Source organism: Capra hircus, chromosome 19 (assembly GCF_001704415.2).
Source record: "Capra hircus breed San Clemente chromosome 19, ASM170441v1, whole genome shotgun sequence".
Taxonomy (NCBI): Eukaryota; Metazoa; Chordata; class Mammalia; order Artiodactyla; family Bovidae; genus Capra; species Capra hircus.
Genome location: NC_030826.1, coordinates 54,842,531 through 54,868,802, shown reverse-complemented (window position 1 = coordinate 54,868,802; position 26,272 = coordinate 54,842,531). Strand labels below are relative to the sequence as shown.

The following is a 26,272-nucleotide window of genomic DNA, read 5'->3' as shown; positions in this document are numbered from 1 at the left end:
ATTGACTGTGAAAACTGATAAACATCTTTTACTATTGTAAAAGGAAAAAAAAAAAAGACACCAGGAGAATTCGTTTATTGGAAGCACCAGGAGAATTCGTTTATTGGGTGAGGGAGGAACCGGGAAAGCAGAGCTGCTGGCTCAGGGGTTGGGTTAGGGGATACCAAATTTACGGGAGGGAGTCCAACACCAAGAATGCTTAGAAACAACACTGACGAGACAGAGGGAAGACCCACTCCCCTGGGTTAGGCTGCTCCGGGGGACGGAGGTGCGTGCATCCTCCCCTCCCCGTCCCCAATCACTCCCTGTGACTACTCGGCCCCCGTCAACATCAACGCAGGGAGCGTGGGACAGTGGGGGAGGCTGAGCGGTAGCAGCGGTACCCCTCTAGCGAGGCTGGGAGGAGCAGCAGGCCACTCAGGGGGTCCTTCCAGCAGCGCCCCATGGCCTCCTTGTAGCTCAGTTGCTCCTTGGAAATGGGATCTGTCAGGTCCTTCTCATAACTGGCCTCGTCCTGCAGGAGCTGGGCCAGCTCCTCACTGATCATGCCGGAGAGCACAGCCTGTGCCACGGGGATGCGGCCAGTCCTCTTGGGGTCGATGAGCCCCCCGGTCAGGTGCTGCACCCGTAGGTGCGGGAGCACACTTTCCTGGGGCATCCAGCCCTTCTGGACAGCCTCGCCCACCGACAGCCTCTTCTTGGTCACGGGGTCCTCAATGCCGGTGAAGGCCTTCTGGGCATTGAGCAGCCTCTGGGTTGAGCCGCTCTCGATCAGCCCTCGCTCCATTGCCTTGTGCACGGAGTAGCGCTCCCGGCTCAGGAGGTCCACGATGCCCCCCGTGGCCGCCTGAGCCTCCAGCAGCTTCTGCCCGGTGATGGGGTCCAGCATGTTCTTGGCCACGGCCGTCTTGATGGTGCACTTGTTGTCCGTGGTTGTGTCGTAAATGCCGGCAATGGGGAAGCTGTCCTCACCGAGCCCGAGAGAGAAGCCGGGGGAGAAGAGACTGGTGCTCTGGGGGGCCGGGGAGGCGAGTGGGGACTTGGAGATGATGGCGCCGATGGAGAGGGAGGGGCAGGGCTTGGTCTCCCCAGCCACGAGCAGAGCGAATTCGCTGATGGGGAGCTGGCCGTCCTTGTAGAGATGGTACTCCTCCTTGGAGATGCGCCGGCTGCGCAGGGCGGCTTCGATGGAGTACTGCTTCCCGCTCTTGCGGTCCAGGAGCACAGACTCCTCACCGTGGGGGCCGGAGGTGGTGACCTCCTCCCAGTCACACTCGAGATCCTGCAGCTGGAGGTACTGGCTTCTGTCAATGACACCCCTCTTGTAGGCCTCGTACGGGGACATGTCCTTCCCCGTCTCGGGCTCCAGGATGGAGATCTTGGTGGAGAGGTTGGTCTCCCGCGTCTGGGTCTCCTGGTTGAGCTCCTCCCGGCTCACCTGGGTGTGGAGGTCCCGGAGGGTCCGCTCCTTCTCATAGATCTGGTCCTTCTCGCGGAGGATGGCCGACTCCAGTTGCGAGAGTTCCTGGCCCCGCTGGGCTGCCCTCTGCCGCTCTCTCTCTGTCTTCTGGCTGAGCAGCTTGGACTCCTCGTGCAGGCGCAGCACCTGCTGCTGCTTCTGCCTCTCCAGCTCCCGCAGCTCCTGCTGCAGCTGCCTGCACTCCTGGCTCACCCGGTCCCGGGTTTTCTGGAGCTCGGCCTCCTCCCGAGCCCAGGTCCTCCCCAGAGCCTCAGCCCGCTCCACCCGCTCCCGCAGGCGCCTCACCTCCTCCTCCCGGCTCACTCGGGCCGCGCGCTCCCGGTTGAGCGCCTCCCACACCCGGGCACGCTCTCCCTCCAGCACCGGGTCCTTCTCCACCCTGATCACTTCCTTGTAGATGGTCTTCTCCTGCGGCTTGGTCTTCTGGAGCACGTCGATCTGCACCTGCAGGTTCTTGCACTCCCGATGCACCTCGGTAGCCTGGGTCTTCTCCTGGGCCAGGTCTTGCCGGAGGGCCGCCGTGGACTTCTCCAGGTCTGGGTCCTTCTCCAGCTGGACTACCTCCTCCATGATGATCTTTTCCTGCACTGCCGGAGGCCGCTTCTCCAGCTCCTGGAGCCTCAGGGTCAGCTGCCGCAGCTCCCTCTCCACAGCCAGCTTCTTGCTACGGTCCTCCCGGAAGCTGAGTCGGCCCTCATCCTCCTGCACGGCGGCCCGAAGCTGCTGCACCTCCCGCTCCAGCTGCCGCCGCCGGCCAGCCTCCTCATCCAGGCTCTGGCTCAGCCGGCTGTGCTCCTCGCGGAGCTTCGGGTCCTTCTGGGTGACCACCACCTCCTGCACCACAACCCTCTCCTCGGGCCGCCGCCTCTCCAGCAGCAGGTACTTGTTCTGCAGCTCGTGGACCGCGTCCTCGGCCGCCCGCCGCTTCTGGGTGGCCTCCCGCACCTCCTGGCGCAGCCGCTGGGCTTCCTGCTCCAGGACGGGGTCCTTCTCACGGCGCACCACCTCCTTGTTCACCGTCTTGGTCTCCACCTTGGAGCGCTCACGCCGCCACTCGTCGCGCTCCCCCTGCAGCCGGATGAGCTGCTCCTGGGCCCGCCCGCTGCCGTTGACCAGCTCGTTGAGCTGGGCCTTCAGGCGGTCGATCTCCCGCAGCAGCTCGGGGCTCTTCTCGTGCCGCACCAGCTCCTGCGTCACCTGCTTGTACTCCACGGTGGGCTTCTGGGCCCGCAGCACCGCCAGCTCCGGCAGCAGCCGCTCCACCTCCTGCTCCACGCCGCTCCTCTTGCGGGCAGTCTCCTGCAGCTCAGCCCGGAGCCGCGCGATCTCCCGCTCCGTTTCCGGGTCCACCCGGAAGGTCTCCTGCACGCGCTCCTGCAGATCCACCCGGGGCTTCTGCTTCTCCGCCGCGCTGTGCTTGCTGTGCAGCTCCTTCAGCTCCCTGGCCAGCACCTCATTCTCACTCTTCTGCGCCTCCAGGAGGCTCCTCAGCCTGGATGCCTCCTGGAGGAGGCTGGGGTCCTTTTCCACCTTCTTCACCTCCTTCACGATCACCTTGGGCTCCACGGCGCGGATTGCCGCCTCCACCTCCAGGACACGAGCCTGTAGCTTGGCCACCGCATCCTCTGCCCCCTTCCGCTGGGCCGCATCCTCCTGAATCTGCAGCCTCAGGGCCTGGGCGGCCTGGAGCATCTCCAGGTCCTTCTCCACCTTGACCACTTCTTTCACCACGACTGTCTCTTTCACGTTCACCTCCTTCTGCTCAAGGGCCAGCAGCTCTGCCTTCAGTGCCTCCAGCTGGGCCGAGACAGCCGTGTTCTCCTCTTGAAGGAGCTGGAGCTCACTGTTGAGCTGGGCTGCCTGGCTGTCCAGGCCGGGGTCCCTCTCGATCTGGGTGACCTCCTTGGTCAGCAGGTGGGGCTCCATGGCCTTCCTCTGGCTCTCCAGCTGCACGATCCTCTGCGCCGCTGCCTCCAGGTCTGCCTGCAGGCCGGCCCGCTTCTTGCCCTCGTCCTCCACCTGGGACTTCACCCTGGACAGGTTGCTCTCCAGCTGGGGATCCCGGTAGAACTCCACCACTTCCTTCTCCTCCAGTTTCTCCACAGGCCGCTGGGTCTTCAGCTGCAGCAGCTGGCTCCTCTGCTCCTCCAGCTCACGTTGCACCTGGGCCACCCGCTTCCTCTCTTCCTCTAACTGGGACCTCAGGGCCTCTGACTCCCTGCCCACCCGGGCTGGGCTCTCGGACCCCTGCTGGGCGTTAGGTGTCACCTGGATGTCCTCACTGAGCTCTTTCTGCAGAGGAAGAGGGGAGAGTCCTGGGGTTAGGGGAGGAAAGGGATAAGCCCCTGTCCAAAGACCCTAATGCTGGGAAAGACTGAGGGCGAAGCAGAAGGGGCGACAGAAGATGAGATGGCTGGATGGCATCATCAATTCAATGGACATGAGTTTGAGCCAACTCCAGGAGATGGTGAAGGACAGAGGAATCTGGCATGCTGCAGTCCATAGGGTCGCCAAGACTCTGATATGACTAAGCGACTGAAAAACTGAACAACAACACCCCACCCTCCTGAGAGCAAGACCCTTCCCTGCTTTCTGAGACTTCCCAGTAGGTCCTGGGAGGTGGAACTGAAGATCTGAGGTGTTCGAAGGTAGGATTTTTAAGAGGCTTCATCAATGCCCGGTGTGCTAGGATGTAAGGCAGTGTTCAGGCTGCATTTGCACTAGAATGTGAAAGTAAGAAGGTCCTCCCTTCCCAACCTTTCCCTGCTCCCCTTCCACCCAGGCTCCCAGCAATGGGCCTGTGCTCCTCTGGGGCATCCTGGGATACACCTCTGGGTGGGAGGAGGCTGGAAAGTCCCTTGGCCACTCACCGAGAGTCATGGAGAGCTCCCAGCTCCTGGTCTCCCGGGGATGGAGACCTAGGTGGCCCCTTGCCCATGGGGGCTGGGTCCTGAGGGTGAAGACTGCGGGATTTTCTCCTGTCCCCACCGGGGTGCTGCCCAGGGGCTAAGCTGTGACTACACTGAGTGACATCTCCTGGTACTAACTCTGAGATGGAAACCAGCCTGGAAGGGCTGCTGGGGGAGGCAGAGAGCCGTACCTCCCTCAGGCTACTGAACCTGTCCTGGGGCTGAGTGTGAGCAGGTAGGGAAGTCTGCCGGTCAACCACCCGCCCAGGCTGCCTAGGGTGGACATCACCCCCATACCTTCTCCAGAATCTTTTTGGCAAATTCCAGCTGGTGCAGTTGCTGCTGGTGGGCAGCTGCCACCTCAGTGTAGGCCTTCGTCAGGTTCTTCTCCTGGAGAGGCCAAAGGGAGTGGGTGGGCCAGTGTCAGCTCCTCCCTCAGAGGCTGCAGAGCTGGCACCCCGAAGGGAATGAGGAACAAAGAGCCTGGCTCACCTGGGCTTGGATGCTGTCCTGCAGGGGCGCAACTCGGGGTCTCTTGGGGGCCGACGCCCCCTGGGTGGGCTCCAGGGAACCGCGGTAGGTGTCTGCCTGCAGCTCATAGTCCTGAGCAGGGGGGGAAGGACACAGACTGGCTGTCAGTGGGGGGAGCTGGGGGAGGGGGAGTAGGGGACTGGCGGAAGGAGGGAGGGGGAGGGGGAGATAAAGAGGGAGGAGCTAGAGGGACTGCTTACCTGGAGGGCCGCCTGCAGGTGCTGGGAGAAGCGGGATGCCCTGGCCCTGTCCTGCTCGCGGCCCTGGATCTCCTGCAGCAGTCTCTGCCGGGGCAGAAAGAGGGTCAGGGGACCCCCCACTCACCTGGACTCGCCTCCAGGCCTGCGGGCAGCCAGCAGCACCCAGGGGCAGCAAGGGCTCTGTGGGAAGCTGCCTTCCACCACCCCACCCCACCCCCGGCTGTGACCCACCACGGCGTCTGATCAAAACATCTCACCCCCCAACACACACATACTGGTCACACTATTTATTCCTTAGGCTGGGTTTCAGTTCCTTCCAGACTGCTTGCCCTCACCCCATGGGTGTCCTTACAAAGGGCTCCCACAGCACTGGCTTCTCCACCAAAGCACTTATCAGCATCATGGCCTGAGATGCACTGGCCTCCCCCCAAAACTGGCTCCCTCAGGCAGGCTGCACCCAGCCCCTTTTCATTCCCAGCATGTATGATGCTGGGAAAGACTGAAGGCAGGAGGAGAAGGGGACAACAGAGGATGATTTGGTTGGATGGCCCCACTGACTCAATGGACATGAGTCTGAGCAAACTCCAGGAGATAGAGCAGGACAGGGAAGCCTGGCGTGCTGCAGTCCACGGGGTCACGAAGAGTCAGACAGGACTTAGTGACTGGACAGCAGCAACAATAGTAAGGAGGTGTGAGGAAGAGGATGAAGTAGGAGTTGGCACCTCCAGGAACACAAAGCCCACTGCCCACCTCAGGCCAGAGAGAGAAGGGCTGGCTGTTTTCCTAGACAAAGTGAAAGTGAAGGCTCTCAGTCGTGCCCAGTTCTTTGCGACCCCATGGACTGTAGCCTACCAGACTCCTCCGTCCATGGAATTTTCCAGGCAAGAATACTGGAGTGGGTTGCCATTTCCTTCTCCAGGAGATCTTCCCGACCCAGGGATTGAACCCAGGTCGCCTCCATTGCAGGCAGACCTGTTACTGTCTGAGCCACTGTGGACAAAGTGTAGCATTTTGGGTGGCGGGGGTGGTGGTGAGCGAAGCAAGGCCTCTGGGGTCTGAGCTTTGAGGTCATTAAAACACTGGCCACTAGAGGGTGGGCCACACGCACACAGGCTGCTCTCCCTGTTAGGAAGGTGGCCAGGAAACTGGGCCTGGCTTAGGGGCTCATCTCTGGGTAAGAGGCAGGGAGAAAGGCCAGCCCACACCCCCTGCAGCCCCAGCTCCTCACCTTCTGCGCCTGCAGCTTGTAGGCAATCTGGCTGGGCCCGTCGCTGGGCTGCACCTTGTTGTGGGGCAGGCGCTCCAGCCAGGCGTTCAGGTTGTCTGTGCAGTTCTTGAACTGCTGGTAGGTGAGGCCGGCATCCTGCATCATCTTCTCCCTGCAGGAGGAGGAGCAGAGGTGAGAGCAGCCCTCGGGGGGCAGGCGAGGCGTGCGCGGAGGAGGCTGGTGAGTTCCTCTGTCTCTGGGACAGGCTGGGAGGCCTGACTGACTCGCCATGCTGATCCTCTCAACTTTGGCCGGGTGGCTGGAGCTTAGCATTCAGAGATGGACCGACACTTTCTGCCAGGCACCACCTGGAAGGCTGATGCTGTTATCATCCCATTTTAGAGGAGAGGAAGCTGAGCCTCAGAGAGGTGCGCTCACCTGTCCAAGGCCCCACAGATTATCAGCCACGGCCACCACGCACTGTGGGGCTGTGCTGTGAGCCCCAGTGGCCCAGCCACTCACCGCAGGTCCAACTGGTCCCCCACGGCGTGGTAGCGGTCAGTGAGGGCCCGCACCTGGCGCTGCTGGTGAGGCAGGTCTTTGCAGAACTCAAGGAAATTGTTCTGCAGTGCGCTGCACATGTGCTCGACGGCCTTCAGCTGGCGGTGCAGCTCGAGCACACAGGCCTGCTGCTGCAGCAGCTCCCGCCGCTGGCGCTGGGGCAGGAGGGGACACAACGTACCCTTGTGGTTCAGTCGGTCAGATGCCAGGCCCACCCTCCACTTGCACCCCCCCGCTCCTGGGTCAGCCCGCACCCCCACTCCTGCCAGGAGGCCTCCCGGCCCCTCACCTTCAGCTCGCTGACCCTCTCCTGCAGCACGCCCGGGCCTGCGGGGATGGGGGCCTCTTGTGCCAGGGCAGACTCGAAGCCTCGGATGACCTTGTCCGCATCCCGGATCTGCCGCTCCAGACCCAGGGCGGCCTTGGCTCTGTCACAAGAGGAGACCCAGGGTCGGACACCCCCTTGGCCGCACCCCCGAGGCCTCACCCAGCGGCCCCCGCCTCCAGGGCACTCACTTCTCCCCATAGAGGCTGCAGAGAACCTGCACGTCCCTGTACTTGTTCTTGACGCTGTTGAGGACCACAGGCAGGTGCAGGGCAGTGGGCCCCGAGGGCTTCCCCGACAGAAACGCCTCACACTTCTGCTGGGCCGCCTCCTTCTCTGCTCCCAGGCTCTGCAGCCGCTGGGCCGTGCCCTGGGGTGCGTCGGGGGTCTCAGGATCTCTGGATCTGGGCAGGTGGCTTCCACCCAGCCCTCCCGCTATGTCAACCTAACTCTGCTTTTGAGGCCTCCAGAATGTGGTGTGGACATGCTCGGGCTCAGTTTCCAGGTGGATGACCGTAGGCAGGTCAACCTCTCTGACCCTCACTCTCCTCATCTACAGATGCTTGATGGGAGGATGAAATGAGACCCTGTGAGTCAGGAGCTGTCGCCCACCTTGGTCTTCACGTCTGTTCACAAAACCTTCAGTTCCCTGCCACCTTCCCTCCAGTCAAGCAGCAAAGCCCTAGCTCCATCCACTTGGGATTATGATTTTGTCAATTCTTTTATCAGTTATTCACTCATCGATTCCATAATCCATTATTCCATAATTTCACCTTCCAGGCTAACTGGACCCCCAACACCTCTGATGCGGAAGAGGACCTTCAAAACCCAAGGACCGGGGCTTCCCTGGCAGTCCAGTGGTTAAGACACTGCACTTCCACTGCAGAAGGCATGGGTTTGCTCCCTGGTTGGGGAACTAAGATCCTGCCCAGGGTGGTGGTAACCTGGGCCCAGCATGGGCAGAGGTATTGTCCAGGCTGTCACCCCACAGTGCCTCCTCCTGCCACTCCTCCTTCCTTGCCTGGCCCCCCAGGACCCCAGCTGAAACACCTCTCCCACCTCTGGAGCCCTGCCCCGCCTGGTCGGCCCCGACTGAGCCGAAACACCCCAGAACGTGGCGGAGTGAAGACCGAGATGCACAATCATGTGAAAAACATGCTTCGTTTTTAAAAAACTAAATCCAAACAATATGTCTGAGTAGAAATCGGTTTGGAAGGATACAACCTGAACTTCTTCCCCCGACCCCCCCACCCCCGGGTGTGGGGAAGGGGTGGCTTTTACCGTTAGCATGTCGGAGTCCTTCTGTGACCATGTTTACACCCCTGCACTCTCTCCAGGGAGGCTCCCCGTCAGCCATCCCAGAGAAACCACCCCTAAGATGCCGCAAGCCCGTTTTCAGAGATGAGGAAACCAAGGCCCAGAGAGGTTAAGCGAATTGCCTAGAGTCACAGAGCAGGGCAGGGGAAGAGCCAGGATGGGAAGGAGCCTGAGGGAGCCCTGGACAATCTGCTCACTTCTTCCTCTTTGGGGGCCTACGGCTGCCCCCACACCTGCCTCCCCAGGGCTGGACCGTTTGTTATCCCAGCTGCCCTGGCTCACCCACCTGGTGGTTCTGGATGCGGCCCTCGAGGTCCTCGAGTGGTGTGGTGCGGCTCAGCGGGGCCCGGGCCCAGGCCAGCAGCTGCTTCTCTATCTGCCCCAGGTCCTCCTCCAGCCGGCTCATCTGTGTCAGGAGCTTCTGGGCCTGTGGGTCGGGTGGGCCCGAGCTGCTTGGAGCTGGGGGAAGAGAGTGCCTCTGAGGGTCCAGGGCCTGCCTCGTGTCTGCCTGCCTGCCTGCTGGGCCCCTCTGTGAGCACCCGCAGAGGGTCCTGTGTGGAGGAGGGCGGTGGGCAGGGCCTCACTGAGGGAGGGACATCAGGCTTGCCAACCCAAGGAATGGAACCCCCAGATCAGAGCCTTTAGTTCAGGGTCACCCCCTGCCCGTGGCAGCCCCTGGGTGGCCAGAGTAGGCATCTACTCCTATTTCAACAACGCCTCCCTCTTTCCCTGGCCAGCCCTCGGTACCCTGCTGGCTGGGCCGTAAAGGCTCCTTGGCACTGGCCTTCAGGCGGCTCTGGACTGTGGTCAGTTTCTGCTTCAGTGCCTGCAGCTCCGAGGCAAGCCTGGAACAAGGAGCCGGTCAGAGAAGGACAGTCCTCCATGCTCTCCCCCAGGCCCCGCAGTCACACATTTAGGCAAAGGGCAGGCAACGGCCTCAAACTGCAGGGCCTGGTCTGGGTGGGTCCACAGCCTGCCCCCTGCCCCTCTGGGTCCCCAGGAGGACCCACCTGGAGGCCCTGGCCACGGCTTCAGGGTCCGGAGCTGGGATGCAGAAGCAGGCGGCTGGGGCCCGCTTGGGCTCGCCTGCCTGACCTTGGACCACCCAGGTGTACGGGTCAGTGTTGTCCACCAGTGTATACTGCTCACCCCGCAGCAGCTGCACCTGTTGGGGCGTGGAGGGGGCGGGAATGTGGGGAGGGGCCTGTGCAGGCTTAGGGGCCAGGCTGGAAAAGGGATCGAGGCCTAGTAGAGGCCAATAGGGTAGGGGCTAGGGACAGGGCCCGAGAGGGACAGAAGCACCAGGGTCAGGACAGAGACTGGCCAGGGGCTGGACAGGGCTTGGAGAGGGTGGTGCTGGGAGGGGTGGAGCAGGGGTGGGGCGGGGCATTGGCCCGAGTGGGTAGGAGGGGGCAGGGGAGGGACTGGGGATGGCAGGGGTGGGGTGGGTGGGCCCGGAGGAGCCGGGTGGGTGGAGACTGTACTTCTCCCGAGTCCCAATCACAGATGCTGTCCACACTCAGGGGCTGCGGGGGCAGGTTCCTTCGCTGTGGCAGAGGGGCCACCCCCTGGCTCTGCAGCTGCAGGTCCTTGACCGTCTTTTCAGCCACGGTCAGCTGCTTCTCCTCTGCCTGCAGTGAGCCAGGCAATGAGGGCTCAGGCCAACCCCACCTGTGCCCCGAAGGAGGGCCAGGAAGGGGTCCTGGCCGTCATGAAGACAGGGTGTCTTAGTCAGCAACGTAAAGCGAGCCCCTCCCTGGGCACCCAGGATCCTAGAGTCTGCTGGTTGGGGTGGGGCAGGCGGCTGCCCAGCAAGCAACCCCCAGGCCTCCAGCGTGGGAGCTGGAGGGGTGTCGGAGCTGCTCTGGGCAGTCCCTGTCACAGTGTGTGTGCGTGTGTGCTAAGCCACTTCAGTCGTACCTGACTCTGTGTGACCCCATGGACTGTAGCCCACCAGGCTCCTCTGTCCATGGAATTCTCCAGGCAAGAATACTGGAGTAGGTTGCCATGCCCTCCTCCAAGGGGTCATCCCCACTCAGGGATTGAACCCACGTCTCTTATGTCTCCTGCATTGGCAAGCAGGAGGCTTCCCTGGTGGCTCAGCTGGTAAAGAATCCGCCTGCAATACGGGAGACCTGCCTTCCATGCCTGGGTTGGGAAGATCTCCACTGTTCTGGCCTGGAGAACTCCATGGACTGGAGGGTCCTTGGGGTCACCAAGAGTCAGACATGACTGAGCGACTTTCACTTTCTTTACCACCAGCGCCACCTGGGAAGCCCTGTCACGTTACAGGCGAGGAAACATATCCAGAGGTGGGAAGGGCTTGCAGCTGACAGACGGGCTCTTCGACTGGAGTGAAGCCCCTCCTCCCGCCCTCAGGGCAGGGGATCCAGGCAGGACTAAGCACCCTGGAGGCATGAGGCCCAGACACCCAGGAGCGGCTACGGGGAGGGGCTGGGGGGCCATCTCACCTCCAGCTGCCGCAGCATCTCCATTAGTGTGCCAGGCGGGCCCCCCGGGGCAGGGCTGTACTGGCTGTCCAGGTTGGAGCTGAGCTTTGCCAGGGTCTGGCTGACAGAATCTGCCTCTTCCTGGAACTGAGGTCGGTGGGTGATCAGGGGTGGAGCTGGGGCACCTACTGCCCGCCACCCTGCAAACCAGCTAAACCCAAACCTGCTGAACCCAAAGTGCCACTTGCCGTCGGCCTTTCTACCCAGGCAGTGGGACCTTCTAACTGAAGTGCTCGGCAGATCAGGCGTTTGGGGGTCACTGAACTTAATTTCTTTCAGTGCCATAAAGCATGTTGTTTTTCATCCTTCCTGCACAGATGAAGGGCGGTGCCCCGCCTGGAGGACTCACTCCAGCACCTGAAGTCCTGGCTGGGGTCCAGGGGTGGGTGCCCAGGGCGTCTCTGAGCAGAAGCTAGGCGTGTGCTTTAAAGAGACAGCCCACAGTTGGGTGATACTACGGAATTCTCGTCAGTAGATGTGCTAACGTATAGTGGATTTATAAGGAAAATGTTCTTAAAAAAAAGAAAAAGGGAAAACTTTTGGCTTCTTTTTTTTCTCAAAGCCTATAAGCCATTTTAGTTGGAAACTACCCCCCAAAAAGCAAAAAAAGTCCCTATTGGGCATTCTCTGGTGGTCCAGTGCTTAGGTCTCAGCACTTTCACTGCCCTGGACCTGGGTTCAATCCCTGTTGGGGGAGCTATGATCTCACAAGCTGTGTGGTACAGCCAAAAAAACACACAAAAGTCCCCATTGTGGATATATATTTTTTATTTTTCTATTTTTTAAAAAAAATTATCTTATTTTTATAGACAGGACTGTTGTCTATTATAGTCTGTTATATCAATATTTCTCCACCCTTGTTTCATTACTGAACCTTCTAAGGAGCTTTTATTTAAAAAAATTTTTTTCTAATTAATTTACTTATCTGGCTGTGCGGGTCTTAGTTGTACGTGTGGGATCTTTACTTGTGGCATTAGAACTCTTAGTTGCATGAGACCTAGTTCCCTGATCAGGAAGTGAACCCCGGGCCCCCTGCATTGGGAGTGCAGAGTCTTAACTGCTGGGGCACCAGAGACATACCTCTAAGTAACTTTTCCCCTTTTTTGTCCTTACTTTCCCCATCATTGGCATGACATTTTAATATCACAGATATTCTGTATATCATTTGCATATGCATATCTGTGATTTATTTTTTTATGAAAAAAAAAAGTTTTTTTTTCACTTTCAAGATCCAACATTCACACCCCCAGGAGTGACGCCACCCTATCAAGAATTCGTGGGTGACATTATTTTCCACTGGGACCCAGGCACAACGATGCAGCTCTGTCATCTTTATGAGGTGATGCGCATCATGCCCCCCGCCCGGCCCCGCCCCAGCTCACCCTGCGGTAGTCCTCCACGCGCTGCAGCTGGCTCTCCTGGCAGATGCAAAGGTTCAAGAAGTTCTGCCACTCCACCTTCAGGGCCTCCTGGTGAGCCTGGGGGCAGCAGCACGGAGCCCTCGGACCGCGCCCGACCTGGCCCTGCCCACTGCCCCCGCTGGCCCGGGCCCCGTCTCCCCAGCCTCCCTGGGAAGATCCCTGACCGAGAGTCCCTGAGGCAGCAGGGAGTGTCCGGCCCTCGCACCTGGATGGGCCCCACGGCCGGATGCCCGAGCTCCAACATGCGCTCCCCGTCGTCCTCCAGCTGGTTCACGCACTGCTCCTGGCTCAGCAGCTCGTGCTGCTTGAAGTGCTGGGAGAGGATCGAGGCGAGGGCGCTGGCAGTGAGGACCAGGCCGGCCTTGTTCCCCCACCCCACCCCCACCTGTCCCCGCTGACCTCGTACTCCCTCCGCACGCCCGCGGGGTCGGCCAGGTGGTCGCTCCAGTCTTGCTGGAGGATGCGCTGCTGCTGCTGGGCCAGGGCACTCAGCTGGCGCGTGCAGCCCTGCAGGTGCGTGTACAGGCTGCCCAGGCTCTGCCCTCGCCACGAGGCTGCCTTCTGCGCTCGGATACAGGGAGAGAGGCACCGTCAGGCTGCGCCCAGGAAAGCTGGCCTCGTCAAGGGTGCAGACAGCCCACCCAGCCTGCCCTGGGGCTCACCAGGAGGTCCCGGTATTGGCTCCGGATGGTGGCTGCGTCCTGTCTTGACCAAGGGGGAGAAAACACGGGCCCAGTGAGAGAGGAGGTGCAGGGGAGAATGCACCCCACATCCCTGGGCCTCCCCTGCCCGTCCTCCATCCCCAGTCGCCGAGGACCAGCTAGACCTCGCTCAGGCTCTGATAGGAGAAAGGGAACCAGGGGGCCAAACAGGGGTGTGTGTCCGACGGCTCACCCACCGGTCCTACGAGGGTCCGCAGCTGCTGCCCGTAGGCGTCGATTTCCTTCTGCAGGATGTTGTGTTCAGCGACCTGCTGCTCCAGCTCCGCCATGCCCGGCCCATACTGGCCCTCGCAGACCTGCTTCTGCAGAAGAGCTGGCCGCTCAGCTCTGCCACAGGGCCGGGGGTGGGGAGCCCCACACCCAGCCTCCCCCTCCACCCAGCATCCCCATCAGCAGGGGATGGAGCTGGTCATTCGGGCAGAGGGTGGACAGGCCAGGTGCTGCCTGGGTGAATGGCTGCAGCTCACCCTGGGGCATGTGCTAAGTCGCTTCAGTTGTGTCCCACTCTGTGCAACCCCAGGGACTGCAGCCCGCCAGGCTCCTCTATCCATGGAATTCTCCAGGCAAGAATACTGGAGTGGGCTGCCATTTCCTCCTCCAGGGGATCCTCCCGACCCAGGGATTGAACCTGCATCTCTTATGTCTCCTGCATTGGCAGGTGGGTTCTTTACCTCTAGCGCCACCTCGGACACACTGGGGAACATCTAGTCTCCAGTGGCCCCGGCTGAGGCCTCAGGGTCACATGACTGTGGATCCTGAATCCCACTGGTCCCCAGTCTCAAGGCTCAGCTCTGAAAATCTCCCCGCTCTGCCCTGCCTCCTGCCTGGACACCTCCAGCCTGGCTCCTGAGCCTGCACACACCCTGCCCTGTCCATGCCCTCCCCTGTCCCTTCAAAGAGTTGGACACGACTGAGCGACTGAACTGAACTGAGCTGTCCCTTCATTGTCATCATGGCACCCCTTCTGTCGTGACAGCAAAGCACAATTCCTCACCTGATGCTCCGGGCGCCCTTGACCTCGTTCTCCCTCCCTGCCCAGAAAAGCCCTTTTTCCATCACACCCCAGGCTTCCTCCAGGCAGGAGCCTCTGTTCCTTTTTTTCTGAAATATCCTTTCCTCACCACTTCACCTCATCCCAGCCGAGCTCTCCCACCTGTAGGAAGCCCTCCATGATTGCACGGTCTCTTCTGCCCCCTCCCTTTTCAGAGACCCAGCCCCCACCCAGGTCCAAGGATGCATCAGCCCCGAAGCGCAGCCCTGTGTCGCCCTCTGATGGCTGCTGGGTGACCCCCGACCTGCTTCTGCTCCAGCACCCTCGCCCAGTCGACCCTGGGCCCCACGTCGGGCGGCAGCACCATCTTCTCATACAGGGCGCGGTACTCGGCGCACTCCTGGGTCACCCGCTCGTGCAGCTGCTTGATGCTGCCAAGGAAGTGGCCAGCAGGTCGGAGCCGGGTCCGGGGCTCCCCCGGGAACCCCGGCCCCTCCATCCTGGACCCCCAGCTCCTGCCACTGCCACCCCCTGCCCCACACTCACTCCTTCTCGATCTCCTCTGCCTGCGGGTGCTTGAGCCTCTGGGCCTTGTCCACATCCAGGAAGAGGTCTTTCAGCAGTACCTCTGCCTCCTTCAGGCTGCGGCCCACCTCCTGCTGGTGCTGTAGGGCCTGGCGCTGCTCACTGTGCTGCCGGTCCTGAGGCGGGGAAGGCATCCTTGCTGCCCGAGCCCCCCTGCCATCCCAGGGACCCTGGCCAACCTTGGTGCCCACACCAGGCGAAATGCAAGCACCAGTGAGGCGGACTCAGGGACACAGGAGGGGTCCTTTGACTCCCCTGCAGGAAGCAATCAAGGAGGGCTTCCTGCAGGTGGGAGGGCTTCCTGCAGGTGGGAGGGCTTTGGGGGATGGGGTGAAGTGGTGAGGAGAGCACATTTCAGAAAAAAGGGACAGACATTCCTGCCTAGAGGAAGCCTGGGGAGAAGTGGAAAATGGGGTTTTCTGAGCAGGTAGGCAGAACCAGGTCAAGGGCCCCCTGAACATCAGGTGAAGAGCTCTGCTTTGATGTCACCATAGAAGGGGTGCCGTGATGACGATGAAGGGACAGGGGAGGGCATGGGGTTGGGAACCCACCAGAGAAGGTGTGCCAGGCCCTCGCTCCCACTGTGTTTGGGGAGTGACCAGGGAAGGACAGGACCGTCTGTGTATCTTTACCAAGGCGAGTGGGCGCCTCTGGGACCACTAGGCATGGCGACAAGTCTCTCATGCCCCACGCCCTGCCACCTTCCCCCAGCCTCACCTGCTGCAGCTTCTTCTGGGTCTCCAGAATGTCCCTCTCCACCTGGTCGGCGTTGGCCTGCATGCGGGAGATCAGCAGGGCCAGCTCCTGAGTGGCAGCTCTGATGAGGGGTGGAGACAGAGGGCAGCCTGGTTGGCAAAGTTCCTTGTTTCCCTTGGGCAGAGGTCTGCCCACCTGGGTGGGATGCCCTGCCTGCACCCGCCCCGTCCTGCCCTACAGCTGAGCTCAGAGCCCTAGGTGGGTGGAGTCAAGACCTGGGGAGCCCTGGCCTCTTGGTAGGACTCTGTGAGCTACGCAGTCCTGGGCAGGGGAGCTCTGCCTTCAGTGAGGGTTCAGAAAATGAGGGTCCTGGGTGAGGGTGGCCCTGTGGAGCTGCCATCTTCCCGTCAAGGAAGTGCCTCCCAACCCCACCCTGCTCTCTGCTGCTGCTTCAGGCTGGAGGGCAGGCAGCCCACAGGGAAGCACGTGACTCACTGGCTCAGCCCCTAATACCTGAGGCGGGACAGCTGGATCCTGGGAGGGGTGGGTGAGCTGGCTGGGGGCAGGGGAACAGCCGCAAGTCCCCCAGCTCAGCTTCCTCCACCCCAGCCCTATCTCCCCTCCACTGCCCCAGGCTTTGCAGGGCCCGCCCGGGATTAGCAAGCTTGCAGAGGAGACACCCAGCACCTGGTGGCGGGAGGGGGAGTGGTGGGCCACGAGATTGCCAGGGAACCCCAACACTTTCCAGATTCGGGGGTTCAGAGCCCAAGCTTGGACCTGACTTGCTCCAGGTGGCACAGCCAGGAGGAGCAGAGGATGAGCCTGAACCGGGGTCCTTTCCCAGGGCCGTCTCCCAACTTCTACAGGGTGCCAGCTGTGGGCTCCAGCTCACTCTCTGGGGTCTAGAGGGACGAGCAGACCTAACAAGAGCTTGGTCTAAGCCTCAGGAGCACAGCATCCTGGGAGGCCACCGTCCCCGGGGAGGATGGCAACACGGGCTGGGCCTTGAACCAGGGATCCAAGGAGAAGCCCCCTCCAAGCAGAAGGGCCGTGCCACAAAGGGACAGTCTGAAAGAACTCTGACCGGCAGCCTGGTTTTTATCTTCCTCTATCCCTGCAGCTGTGTGATCTTGGGCAAGTTACTTAACCTCTCTGGGCCTGAGGCTCCTCACCTAGAAGTCAACGCTCTAGTAATATCCACCTCCTCACAGTGTTACTGTGTGAAGAAAACTAGCGTCCTGTCAGCACCCCTAAGTGATTCTTTTTAGTCCTCTAAAGGGATTTGAAGGCTGGGACCTGTCGATTCTGTTTACGATGGCATCCGCAGGGCCTAGAGCAGTCCCGGCGCACAGTAGGTGCTCCATAAGTAGGAACAAATGGACTGCACGGGAGGGGACTGATGTACCCTCCTGGGGCCGCCGGAGGACAGGGCTGAGGGGAAGGAGATGACCGGAGACGCCCTGGGGCCGGGAGCTCCAGGAGCGGAATCCTGGGAGGGCTGCTCTGGCCGGGAGGAGCCCACTCCACCCTGGGCAGGGCCCAGAGCCCCAGGGGGGACAGGTCACTCCAGTGAGAGTCTTAACCACCGTCTTTCCTGTCCGCCCAGAAGCCCAGCCTCTGTGTCCTCGCCCTGATCCCTATCAGGTGCTGGGCCTTTCATCTCGGCCCCCACCTCCGCACCCGGGACCCCGGGCAAGCTGCCGCCTCCACCTAGCAGAGGGGGCTGACAGCCAGTGAGCGGAAGAAGGCTGCCCGAGTCTGTCTGCAGAGCGTGGGGCTCTGGGGGGGTGGGGGCGGGCTGGGGCCCCTGCAGAGAGCTGGGTGAACTGAGGAAGGCTCTGAGATGTCCCAGGTCCGTGGGCCCCTCCTGCTTCCCCACAGCATCCCTCCGCACACCCACCCGATGAAGGAATCATCTCAACTCTGTAACAAAGCTCTCGAGGCCCAAGGTCTCAGCCCGTGGGGAAAGCGGCAGCCTGGACCTGGAGCAGTACAGCCCCGCCTCCCTGCCTCTGGGCACTCTACCGCCCACCTCTTGGCTTCTCTGGCCTCAGTCCTTCTGCCCACCCTGTGCCCAGGTCCCATGGGTCATCCCGGGGCAAGTGGAGCCCCGTGGATGGAGAGCCGTGCCCTCCAGCCTCCTCACCTCCCAGCAGAGGAGGAAAGCTCAGGCCCCTGTCCAGCATGTCTGTAGAGCCCTCAGGCTGCACCCCCCAGAACGTGGGGAGCTCCAGGCCATGCCTGGGCCCCTGCCAGGGCTGGAGCTAGGCCTGGGCCGGGAAGAGAGTTCACCCCCAGGCTCTTTAGCCTCAGGACACCAAATGCCAGCGCTGGGCTGGTCCTCGGCCCTGGCTGGCTGCCTCCAGGTGGCTAGAGCCCCTGGGTCTGGAGCCATCCTGGCTCTGGCCCCCACCCCTGGCCGCACTCACCTGCTGTGCTTGTTGGGGGACCCCTTAGGGGAGCCTTTGGCTGGGGAGCTCTTGGGGGACCCCTTCCCCTGGGAGGTTTTGCTCAGCCCCTTGAACATGGTCCTGAAGGCTGGTGCAGGCTCGGGCTGGGCTCGGCCGACGAGGGTGGGCAGGCGGCGGGCAGCGGGCAGCGGGCGTGCGTCCTCACTGGCTGCTTAGCTGGGCTCTGGCGAGGTGGGGCGGCCGGGCACCAGGCGGGCAGTTTCTGGGCGGGCCCTCCCTGCAGGTGAGACAGTGAGGGGGCCAGGGCTGCGCACATGCACCCCCACTCCCCACTCCACACTCTCGCTTGCTCCTGCACAACCAGTTTGGGAGGAAAGGGTACAGCCCAGAGGGCGGGGCGCTCGCGCCTGCCGGAGTCTCAGAGAAGGTTCAGACTTGTTACACTCAATGCCCAGAGCCAGAGGGAGCCAGCCTGTGATCACACCCAGACGGGGAAATAGCCGGGCCCAGGGGAGACAGGGCTCCAGACAGACGGACGCGCGTGTGCACACATAGGCTCAGAGATCGAGGCCCGGCCTTAGAGCTCAGGGTTAATGAACACCTCCAGCCCACACCCTGCTATCAGGCACACCTCTTCACCCAGGACTCTCCGCCGGGGGCTGCTCCCTGCCAGCTCAGTGTGGGCGGAGGGACCCCGGGCTCTCTGCTCACCCCCAGAGTGTCCAGGTCTCTCCTCCGTGTCCTCCATCGACAGGGTGGGGCAGCCAGGGGGCATTCTCCCTGGACAACTGGCACAGGTACCTTTTAAAAGTGGACATCACCCAGCCCACTCCCCGGAGCCCCACCCCACGGTGCCGCAGAACGCTTTTCCTGGCCGGCCAGCTCTCCCCTCTGTCTGCGGCTCCCGGGCCAGATGCAGTCAGATGTGCATTGCTGGGATCCTCAGAGAGTCGCAGACCAGCTCGAGAGGGGCCGGGACTCCCCCAAGGACCCCAGCACTAGCCTTCGGGTGCTGCTGAGTCCAGGGTCTGGCGGAGCCTCCTGGGAACCCACTGTTTTTTAAAAAATAATTGTGTTTATTTTTGGCTGTGCTGGTCTTCATTGCCACCCAGACTTTTCTCTAGCTGCAGCGAGCGGGGCTACTTTGCTGTGGCGTGCTAGTCGCTCTGAGGCATGTGGGATCTTCCCGGACTAGGGATGGGGCCTATGTCTCCTGCGTTGGCAGGCGGTTTCTTCACCACTGAGCCGCCAGGGAAGCCCCGGGAACCCACTGTTACTTGGGTTTCCTACCTGCCTCTCCCCCCTCCCCAAAGTGGCCCCTGGTGGCTTTTCTGGAGTCGGATGGAGTCGTCCAACAGCAGTGCCTGTTTGCTGGTCTTTTCTTCACACTGAGGCCCAGGGAGGTCATCTTGGTAGCTGCCTTCTCCCACAGTGGCCTCCAGGGTCTTCAAGAAAGGCGTGGGTTCCTTGTCTCCAGGGGTTCGTTTCACTGGCCCAGCTCCAGTCACTCCTAAAAATCTGGAGACATTCCCTGGAATCATTGCAGTTTCGGTGGAAGGAGGGTTTGAGGGGCAGCAAGGTGAGGGGCGAGAGGCAGACAGCCTGGGTTAGGGTCGCTGGGACATCCTGGCAGGCCCAGCTGAGGGCAGAAGACATCTGGAGAACAGACAAGGGTCCCAGTAGACTGGGGAGACCAGGGCCAGAGGCCCGAGACCAGCCACGTGCCCCCCGGGGGCAGAAAAGGCCCGAGTCTCTTTTGGTTGCATCTTGCGAAGAATTGAATTGAATTGAATTTGGCCCTGGAGAAGGGACAGGAGTCACCCATCCTGTCAGTGGTGGTGGGGGTGAGAAGGGGAGCAGGAGGCCTTGACCCAACAGGGAAGTGTCGGGCTGGCCGAAACATTTGTTCGGGTTTTCCCATACTATCTTTTATGGAAAAATCTGAACGAATTTTTGTCCAACCTAACAGAACAGGGACGTAGCAACGGGGAAGCAGAGTGGTTTCCAGGGTTCTTCTCCCAGCTGAGTGTGATGGTGAGACGGAGCCAGAGAAGGAAGGCTGGGCCCAGAGGCCACTCACCCTCTGCCCTAGCCCCTCTCTCCACATTAGTCCTGGGTGACAATTGTCTTCTAACCACTCGTTGCATACCTGTCATTTTCTGTTCTTAGAAAGGGGCCCCTCAGGAGCCAGTCCAATGACTGGCTTCTTACAGCAAACCCGCGAGCTGGCTCACATCCTCATCTCTGAGGTCGGGCAAGTGACAGCAATGTCCCAGGAGAGCCAAGACAGACGACAGCAGCCCTCAGCCCACTCTCCTGTTTCCCTGAGAACTCCAGGCCCCTTCTTGGGGAGGCGGTGGTCATTGACTCCAGCGCCAGGAATGGAGGCATCCAGGGGAGGCCCCGCTGGAGGCTGAATTCTGGGACGTTAGAGCTTTGCCTCCTTTCTGCAGAAGCACCTCACTCCCACCCCCAGCCCAGGAAGAGGATCACAGAGGGCCCTCACATGCCCGAGATTAAGATGAACTAATTCACTGCAAGAAAACCAAGAGCTGAATCCCTGGCGTGACCGTTTAACATCAGATCAAATCAGAGCGCAGCTCCCAGATGGGGCTGGAGTGCAGGAGGCAGGAGTAGCCACGCCTCCAAGGTGGTTGTCACCGCGGGATGCTCCTCTTCAGAGGAGCCCTGGCCCCCAAGACTAGGGCAGTGGAGAAAGGATGAGGGCAAAGAAAGATGCAGGCTCTTCAACATCTGAGAAAAACATTTAGAAAGCCGGGAGGGGACCGACAGCCTCGGTGGCCCCCTGTGCTGTCCCAGCCCCCATCACTCTTGAGCCCTTGAAATGAGCCCAGTCTGAACTGAGAGATGCTCTAAGTGCAAAATTCACCCCAGACTTCAAAGACTTAGTATGAAAAGAGGATGTAAAATATCTCAATACTGTTTTAGATTGTGAAAGTGTTAGTGTCCTACTCTTTGCGACCCCACGGACCCCACCAGGCTTCTCTGTCCATGGAATTCTCCAGGCAATAGTACTGGAGTGGGTTGCCATGCCCTCCTCCAATGGATCTTCCCGACCCAGGGATCAAACTTTGTCTCCTGCATTGCAGGCAGATTCTTTACTGTCTGAGCCCCCAGGGAAGCGGAGTTTCATATTGATCACATGTCAAAGTGATCTTTTGGATATATTGTGTTAAATGAAACATTATGTAAAAAAACTGATTTTACCTATTGCTTTTTATTTTTTGGTTTATAGACAGCTGGAATTTATTGCTTCCAGCTCTGCAGGTGGGACGTCTGAGGTCTGAGCGTCCATGTGGTCAGTGAGGGCACTCTTCAGGGTCACGGATTCTCATGTTTTCCTCACATAGGGGAAGGGGTGTTGCTATTTTTATTTAACCTGGCTACTTGAAAATGTGAAATTACAGATAAGACTTGCACCTGTGGCTGACATTATAATTCTGTCAGACAGCTCTGACCCAGAAGCAGGACTGGGTGCCCTGTTTCAGCCTTCCTAGGCCTCACTTCTATAGCATCTTCTCCTTTGGAACCAGGCAGGAGGCCCAGGACCTGGCTTCCCGTCCCGCCCCTGAGGCCTTCCCCCCGCCTGGCATGTGCTTCTCCCTCTGTGGACTGAGATGTTTGAAATCCATGGATCCTCAACCTCCCTCCAGCTCTGTGACTTTTTTTCCCTTCAGTTCATTTATTTGGCTGCTCCGGGTCTTAGTTGAGGCAAGCAGGATCTTTGGTCTCCACTGGGGCATGGGGGATCTTTAGTTGCAGTGTGTAGGATCTAGTTTCCCAACCAGGGATCAAAGTCAGCATTGGGAGTGCGGAGACTTAGCCAGTGGACTACCAGGGAAGGCCCTTCAGTGCCGTGACTCTGAGCGGCAGCTTATTCACACGCCCCAGCCTGGCCCTTCCAGGAAAGCCATGCGGGCCACTCACAGCTCGTGGGGCCCAAGGCCAAAGCCGTGGGGTGATCAGAGCTGAAAGCGGTGTGGCTCCCAGCTGGGAACCCGCCACGTGTGCATGCAGCTAGGCAACAGGGTGGCAGCCTGGATACTGTGCTAGGCTGGCTGGCTTAGGCTGCCCACTCTCTCCTTCCGCTCCGGGAGTCCTGCAGGGAGGGGCAGTCTGCTCGCTGCTGCTCCCTGTGGAAGCAACTTGCCGACTTTGCCCTGGGAGCCGTAGCCTGTCAGGCTTCCATATCTCCCGGATCAGGACAAGCTTAGTCGTCTCAGGAAATGGCCCTCTGTTTGTGTTTGTACAAAGCTCTGCTAGCAGAACCTTGGAGCCGAGCTGGCTGGTAACACTTCCTCGGCCAGCTGAGGAGCAGAGGCGCCTTCACCGACTGGGCGGAGGGGACGAGGGCTGGGGAGCGGGGAGCAGTCCTGGGCCTCCTTCTGTCCGCAGGAGCCGGGGGAGGTAGAGGCTGCGGCCCCAGGAATCCACCGGGCGGGTTGGAGGAGGCTCTCTTGGCTGCAAGTCTGCCCAGCAAGTCTGATAAAAAGGAATGCCGAAGACTGGCCTGGAGAGAAGCGGGTGACCATGGCTTGCCCAACTAGAGGAGGGAGGGCAGAAAAGGAGCCGGCTATTCCTTCTGGGCCTTTTATAGCGAGAGTCTAGAGGAAGCAACTCCAAAAAACCCAGACCCTCCCATGTTGAGAAGAGGGTTCCCCATACTAGGTGGCAAGACAGAGAACACGAAGGACCTCAGGAGTCCTCAGGTCCTGAGCTGGCTGGGAGGGCAAGGCCAAGGATGCTCTGGCTGTCTGTCCCTCCCGGGGAGTGATTCCCTTCAGCCTCGGGTCACAGTAGCCCCAGTTCCTCCGTGGGACCCGTGCTGGTACAGCCCACACTTCCCAGCCACAGCAGCCTGCCTTCTGGAAGTCTACAGCCTGCCCACACTCACTGTGGGGCCTCCAGGTCTCCCCAAGCTGCCCAGGGGCTCTGGGCCTCTCTGTCACCCTGAAGACAATGAGGAGCCTTAACAGCCAGGTCTGGGGACATGCAGCCCTATTGCGGAGAAGTTCAGGTTTAATGGAGGTGGCTTAGCCGTGTCCCTCACAAGTTCCTTGATGGCTTAGAATCTGCCTGCAATGCAGGGTTGATCCCCGGGTCGGGAAGATCCCCTGGAGAAGGGAATGGCAACCCACTCCAGTATTCTCTGGAATGGAGCATTACTCCATGGACAGAGAAGCCTGGCAGGCTAGAGTCCATGAGGTCACAAAGAGTCAGACACAAACAGTCAGACTGGGTGACAAACACACACACAAGGTCAACAGTGCATGCACACGGGCGCACACGCACGTGCACGCACGCACACACGCACACACACACTCTCTCTCTCTCTCTCTCCATAGGCCAACAGCCCAGCCCAGCAGCTGGGGAGAGTTATACTGAACTATACTGGGGAGAGTTACACTGTCTGAACTAAAGCAGCAGGGGTTCAGATGTACCAAGCCGCATCTCAATAGTCTCAGGAAGAAAGATTTATAAAACAAACAAACAAAAAAAAATAGAAGAACTATTAAGTCTTCAGAGCTGAGGGGTAAGCCTTCCTAACCAGTCCTTATTGCCAGGACATTGGAAAGCACACAGCCCAGCTCATTAGCCTCACCTGTTGTCCTAATGATGTCGCTGAGACCTCACAAGACTCAGCCCCTGGGAGGGAAGAGGAAGAAGGTGGTGGGGCCTGCCGAGAGCGAAGGCGGCTGTGAACATGAGGGTCCCTCACCTCTCACATGTGCGGGCCCTACCAACTCCGTGCACAGGAGCCTGGATCCTGGGCTTAGACGGTACGGCTACAGTGAGAAAACTGTTCTAGACTGAGTCCCAGCTAGGCAGGGGCTCCTCCCACGAGGCCCAGGTCAGGGCCAGAACAGGGCTCCGGTGTGACGGGCGCCTACGGACAGCAGTGGAGGGAGAAGCAGGGTGTTGGTTTTTAATACATAAATACTGACTTGGCTGTGCCGGGTCTTAGTTGCGGGATGAGAGATCTTCGATCTTTGCTGCGGCATGCTGGGTCTTTAGTTGTGGCATGTGGCATCTAGTTCCCTAACCAGGGATTGAACCTGGGCCCCCTACACTGGGAGAGAGGAGTCTTAGCCACTGGACCACCAGGGAAGTCCCCAAGCATGGTGTTCTAATGCCAGCTCCATCCATGGGGGAGCAAAGGGAAGGAAATTTGTCAAGGGCCTGCCTACTAGGTACTAAGGCCTCTGCGTGTCAGAGAACCAGATGTCCCCGGCTTCCAGGGGACGACCCCCATCCCTTTTCCATTCCAGAGTGAGTGAGAGCTTCCAAACATCACTAGCTTTCGGGGACCAGTTACCTGCCTGTTGTAACTTCATTTCCTCCTGCCAGAAGGTCCCTGGGAAAAGTCCAGCCTAACTGAAAGGCCGTGGTTCTTTCCCAGGGGGTCATTCAACTGCAGACTGAGCGTGAGGACACATGGTTGAAGGATACAGCTAATGGAGGTGTACGAAACCAGCTGCTGAAAATGGGGACTGCAGAGAAGCAAGGCTCTCCTTCCCAACACAATGAAAATGACAGTGGCCGTGGCTGAGGGAGGAAAGCAGAGACCCCACCTCAAAGCTCTGCAGGGCTCAGCCCCAGGGCCACAGGGCCTCGAACTGCCACCAGGATCCTGCCCTGAAAACAAAAAGAACAAAACCAAACCAAACCACAGCCCCTTAGCGGCTTCAAAAGGTCACAAGCGTCCCATTAGTATTCATCAGCTGAGGTTAAATTTTAACTTGTACCAGCTAACAGTACAGCTGGAGAATGTTCGCAGGGCCTGTACGGTGCTTACAGGGAGGACAGCCCCCTGGGCAGCGAGAGGCCATGCCGTGACCTCGCACCCGTGCAGAGGGTTCCCAGCATCTCACAGAACCACAGGCCGGACTCTTCCAGTTGGTGGTGTCAGGATGGAGAGAGTTTCCAATTTATCTCTTTGCTTTGGAACATCAATAAATTTTATAGCTAAATCTGGTTTCCATCTCCTCTGTAGCAACAAGTGTCTTCCAAAACATTAAAAAAAAAAAATTAGAACACATATTTTTGCTATCTTTGGACATTTTCCTAAGACCTCTGAAGGTTCCAAGCTTCTCAAAGCTGTAGACGGCCACGTGCTGTTTAGAATCCTGTGATCAACTAGCTTTTGTGTATAGTTGATGCTGAGTGTGGGGAAGATCAGCATCACCACAGTGACGACAGTGACGAGGTCCTGCCCTGGAGCCGGCATCCTCTCCGGGGGGATCAGGGGAGCCATTGCCTCAGCTGCGGGAGGAAAGACCAGCGAGGGTCCGGGCCACTGAAGGCGGATGGGTGCGCTGCCATCCCAGGCCGTCACCTCTTGGCCATGATGAAAGGCTCAGCTTGCCACCAGAGGAGAAAAGTGGAAACAAGCCTGGCAGTGTTTCATTTCAAACAGGGAATCCAAGAATTCTCGTTTAATGGAAAACCGGCCAGTATAGCAAAACAGTGCATGCGAAAAGCAAAGAGCCAGGAGGCTGAGCAGCGCAGGGCCTGGCCACCCACAACTGCCTTTCTCCCCCAACAAAGCCAACACAGCTAAGGATGACAAACTTGGCCAAATCGTGTCTTTCCTATCCAAGGTTCAGCATTTATTCCTCTCGGTTGCATGCAGAGCTTTGACCTGGTGGAGCTTTGACCTCTAACGCTTCTGCAGATTGAGACTGTCACCACCTGACAGGTAAGAAAGTGAAAAGCAGGAACACAGCAGCCCTCAGGCAAGTTCTCAAAGTTCTCAAAGTGTAGGCTCAGCTGAGCTTCCCCTCATCCTCTTGGATCTGGGGAGACAGACAACTATTCCAGGACGACATCCTGCTGACCGCACCACTGCCCGTCCTGCAGGAGCGATGAGCCGAAGAAGCAGGACAGACCTGCCCAAGGCAGCGTGTCCCCTTCCCTCCCTCACACCTGCAACCTCCCCCCGGGAAGGCAGGAGCGGGTGGCCTCTGCGGATTCATCCTGTGAACCCACCCAGCAAAGACAGCTGATCCCTGGGCCTGACTCTGAACCCGTCCCATGAGACGCATCAGCCGCTCCCGGGCCTGAGACAGGATGGGGTTCCGCCCCCCAGTGACACAGCCTGTTCAATGTCCGGGGATTCCAGGTGAAGAGACGTGAGAGCTAAGCGTGACCTCTGCCCTGCAGGTCTTTCTTCTCAGGTAAATATGTGCTTTTAATACAAACACGTCTTGTCACAGTCTCATAGGCTGAAGAGCAGGGCCACTACGTGGAGAGGAGTTCCTAGTGTGTTTCTTTTTCATGAGAAAGCTTAGAAAAGGCTCAATCTGAATGACCAACCCAGGATTCTGGCTCCCCCTCGTTGCCAGCACTCCAAAGAAAGTAAGAAAACCTGGAGGGACCTACTCT

The 26,272-nt window shown here is 59.7% G+C and overlaps 1 protein-coding gene across 1 annotated transcript; it reads right to left on the bottom strand.

Moving 5' to 3' along the window:
- On the bottom strand, nucleotides 60–18,226 carry EVPL (envoplakin). The gene is made up of 22 exons (XM_018063768.1): nucleotides 17,885–18,226; nucleotides 15,477–15,576; nucleotides 14,721–14,875; nucleotides 14,479–14,605; nucleotides 13,360–13,485; nucleotides 13,124–13,162; nucleotides 12,861–13,022; nucleotides 12,667–12,774; nucleotides 12,423–12,518; nucleotides 11,002–11,127; nucleotides 10,015–10,161; nucleotides 9,541–9,695; nucleotides 9,278–9,375; nucleotides 8,817–8,989; nucleotides 7,405–7,583; nucleotides 7,178–7,316; nucleotides 6,850–7,043; nucleotides 6,349–6,499; nucleotides 5,121–5,204; nucleotides 4,882–4,992; nucleotides 4,687–4,779; nucleotides 60–3,772 (listed from the first exon to the last, which is right to left on the bottom strand). Exons 1-22 carry the CDS (start codon nucleotides 17,980–17,982, stop codon nucleotides 332–334), a joined length of 6,102 nt encoding a protein of 2,033 aa, XP_017919257.1. The 5' UTR covers nucleotides 17,983–18,226; the 3' UTR covers nucleotides 60–331.

Excerpts from the sequence above, each read along its gene's own strand:
- EVPL (XM_018063768.1), bottom strand. The coding sequence starts at position 17,982 with ATGTTCAAGGGGCTGAGCAAAACCTCCCAGGGGAAGGGGTCCCCCAAG. Across the intron at positions 15,577-17,884 it reads TCCCCCAACAAGCACAGCAG|AGCTGCCACTCAGGAGCTGG; the intron begins GTGAGTGCGGCC and ends ACCCCTCATCAG. Across the intron at positions 14,876-15,476 it reads CCCAGAAGAAGCTGCAGCAG|GACCGGCAGCACAGTGAGCA; the intron begins GTGAGGCTGGGG and ends TCCCCGCCTCAG.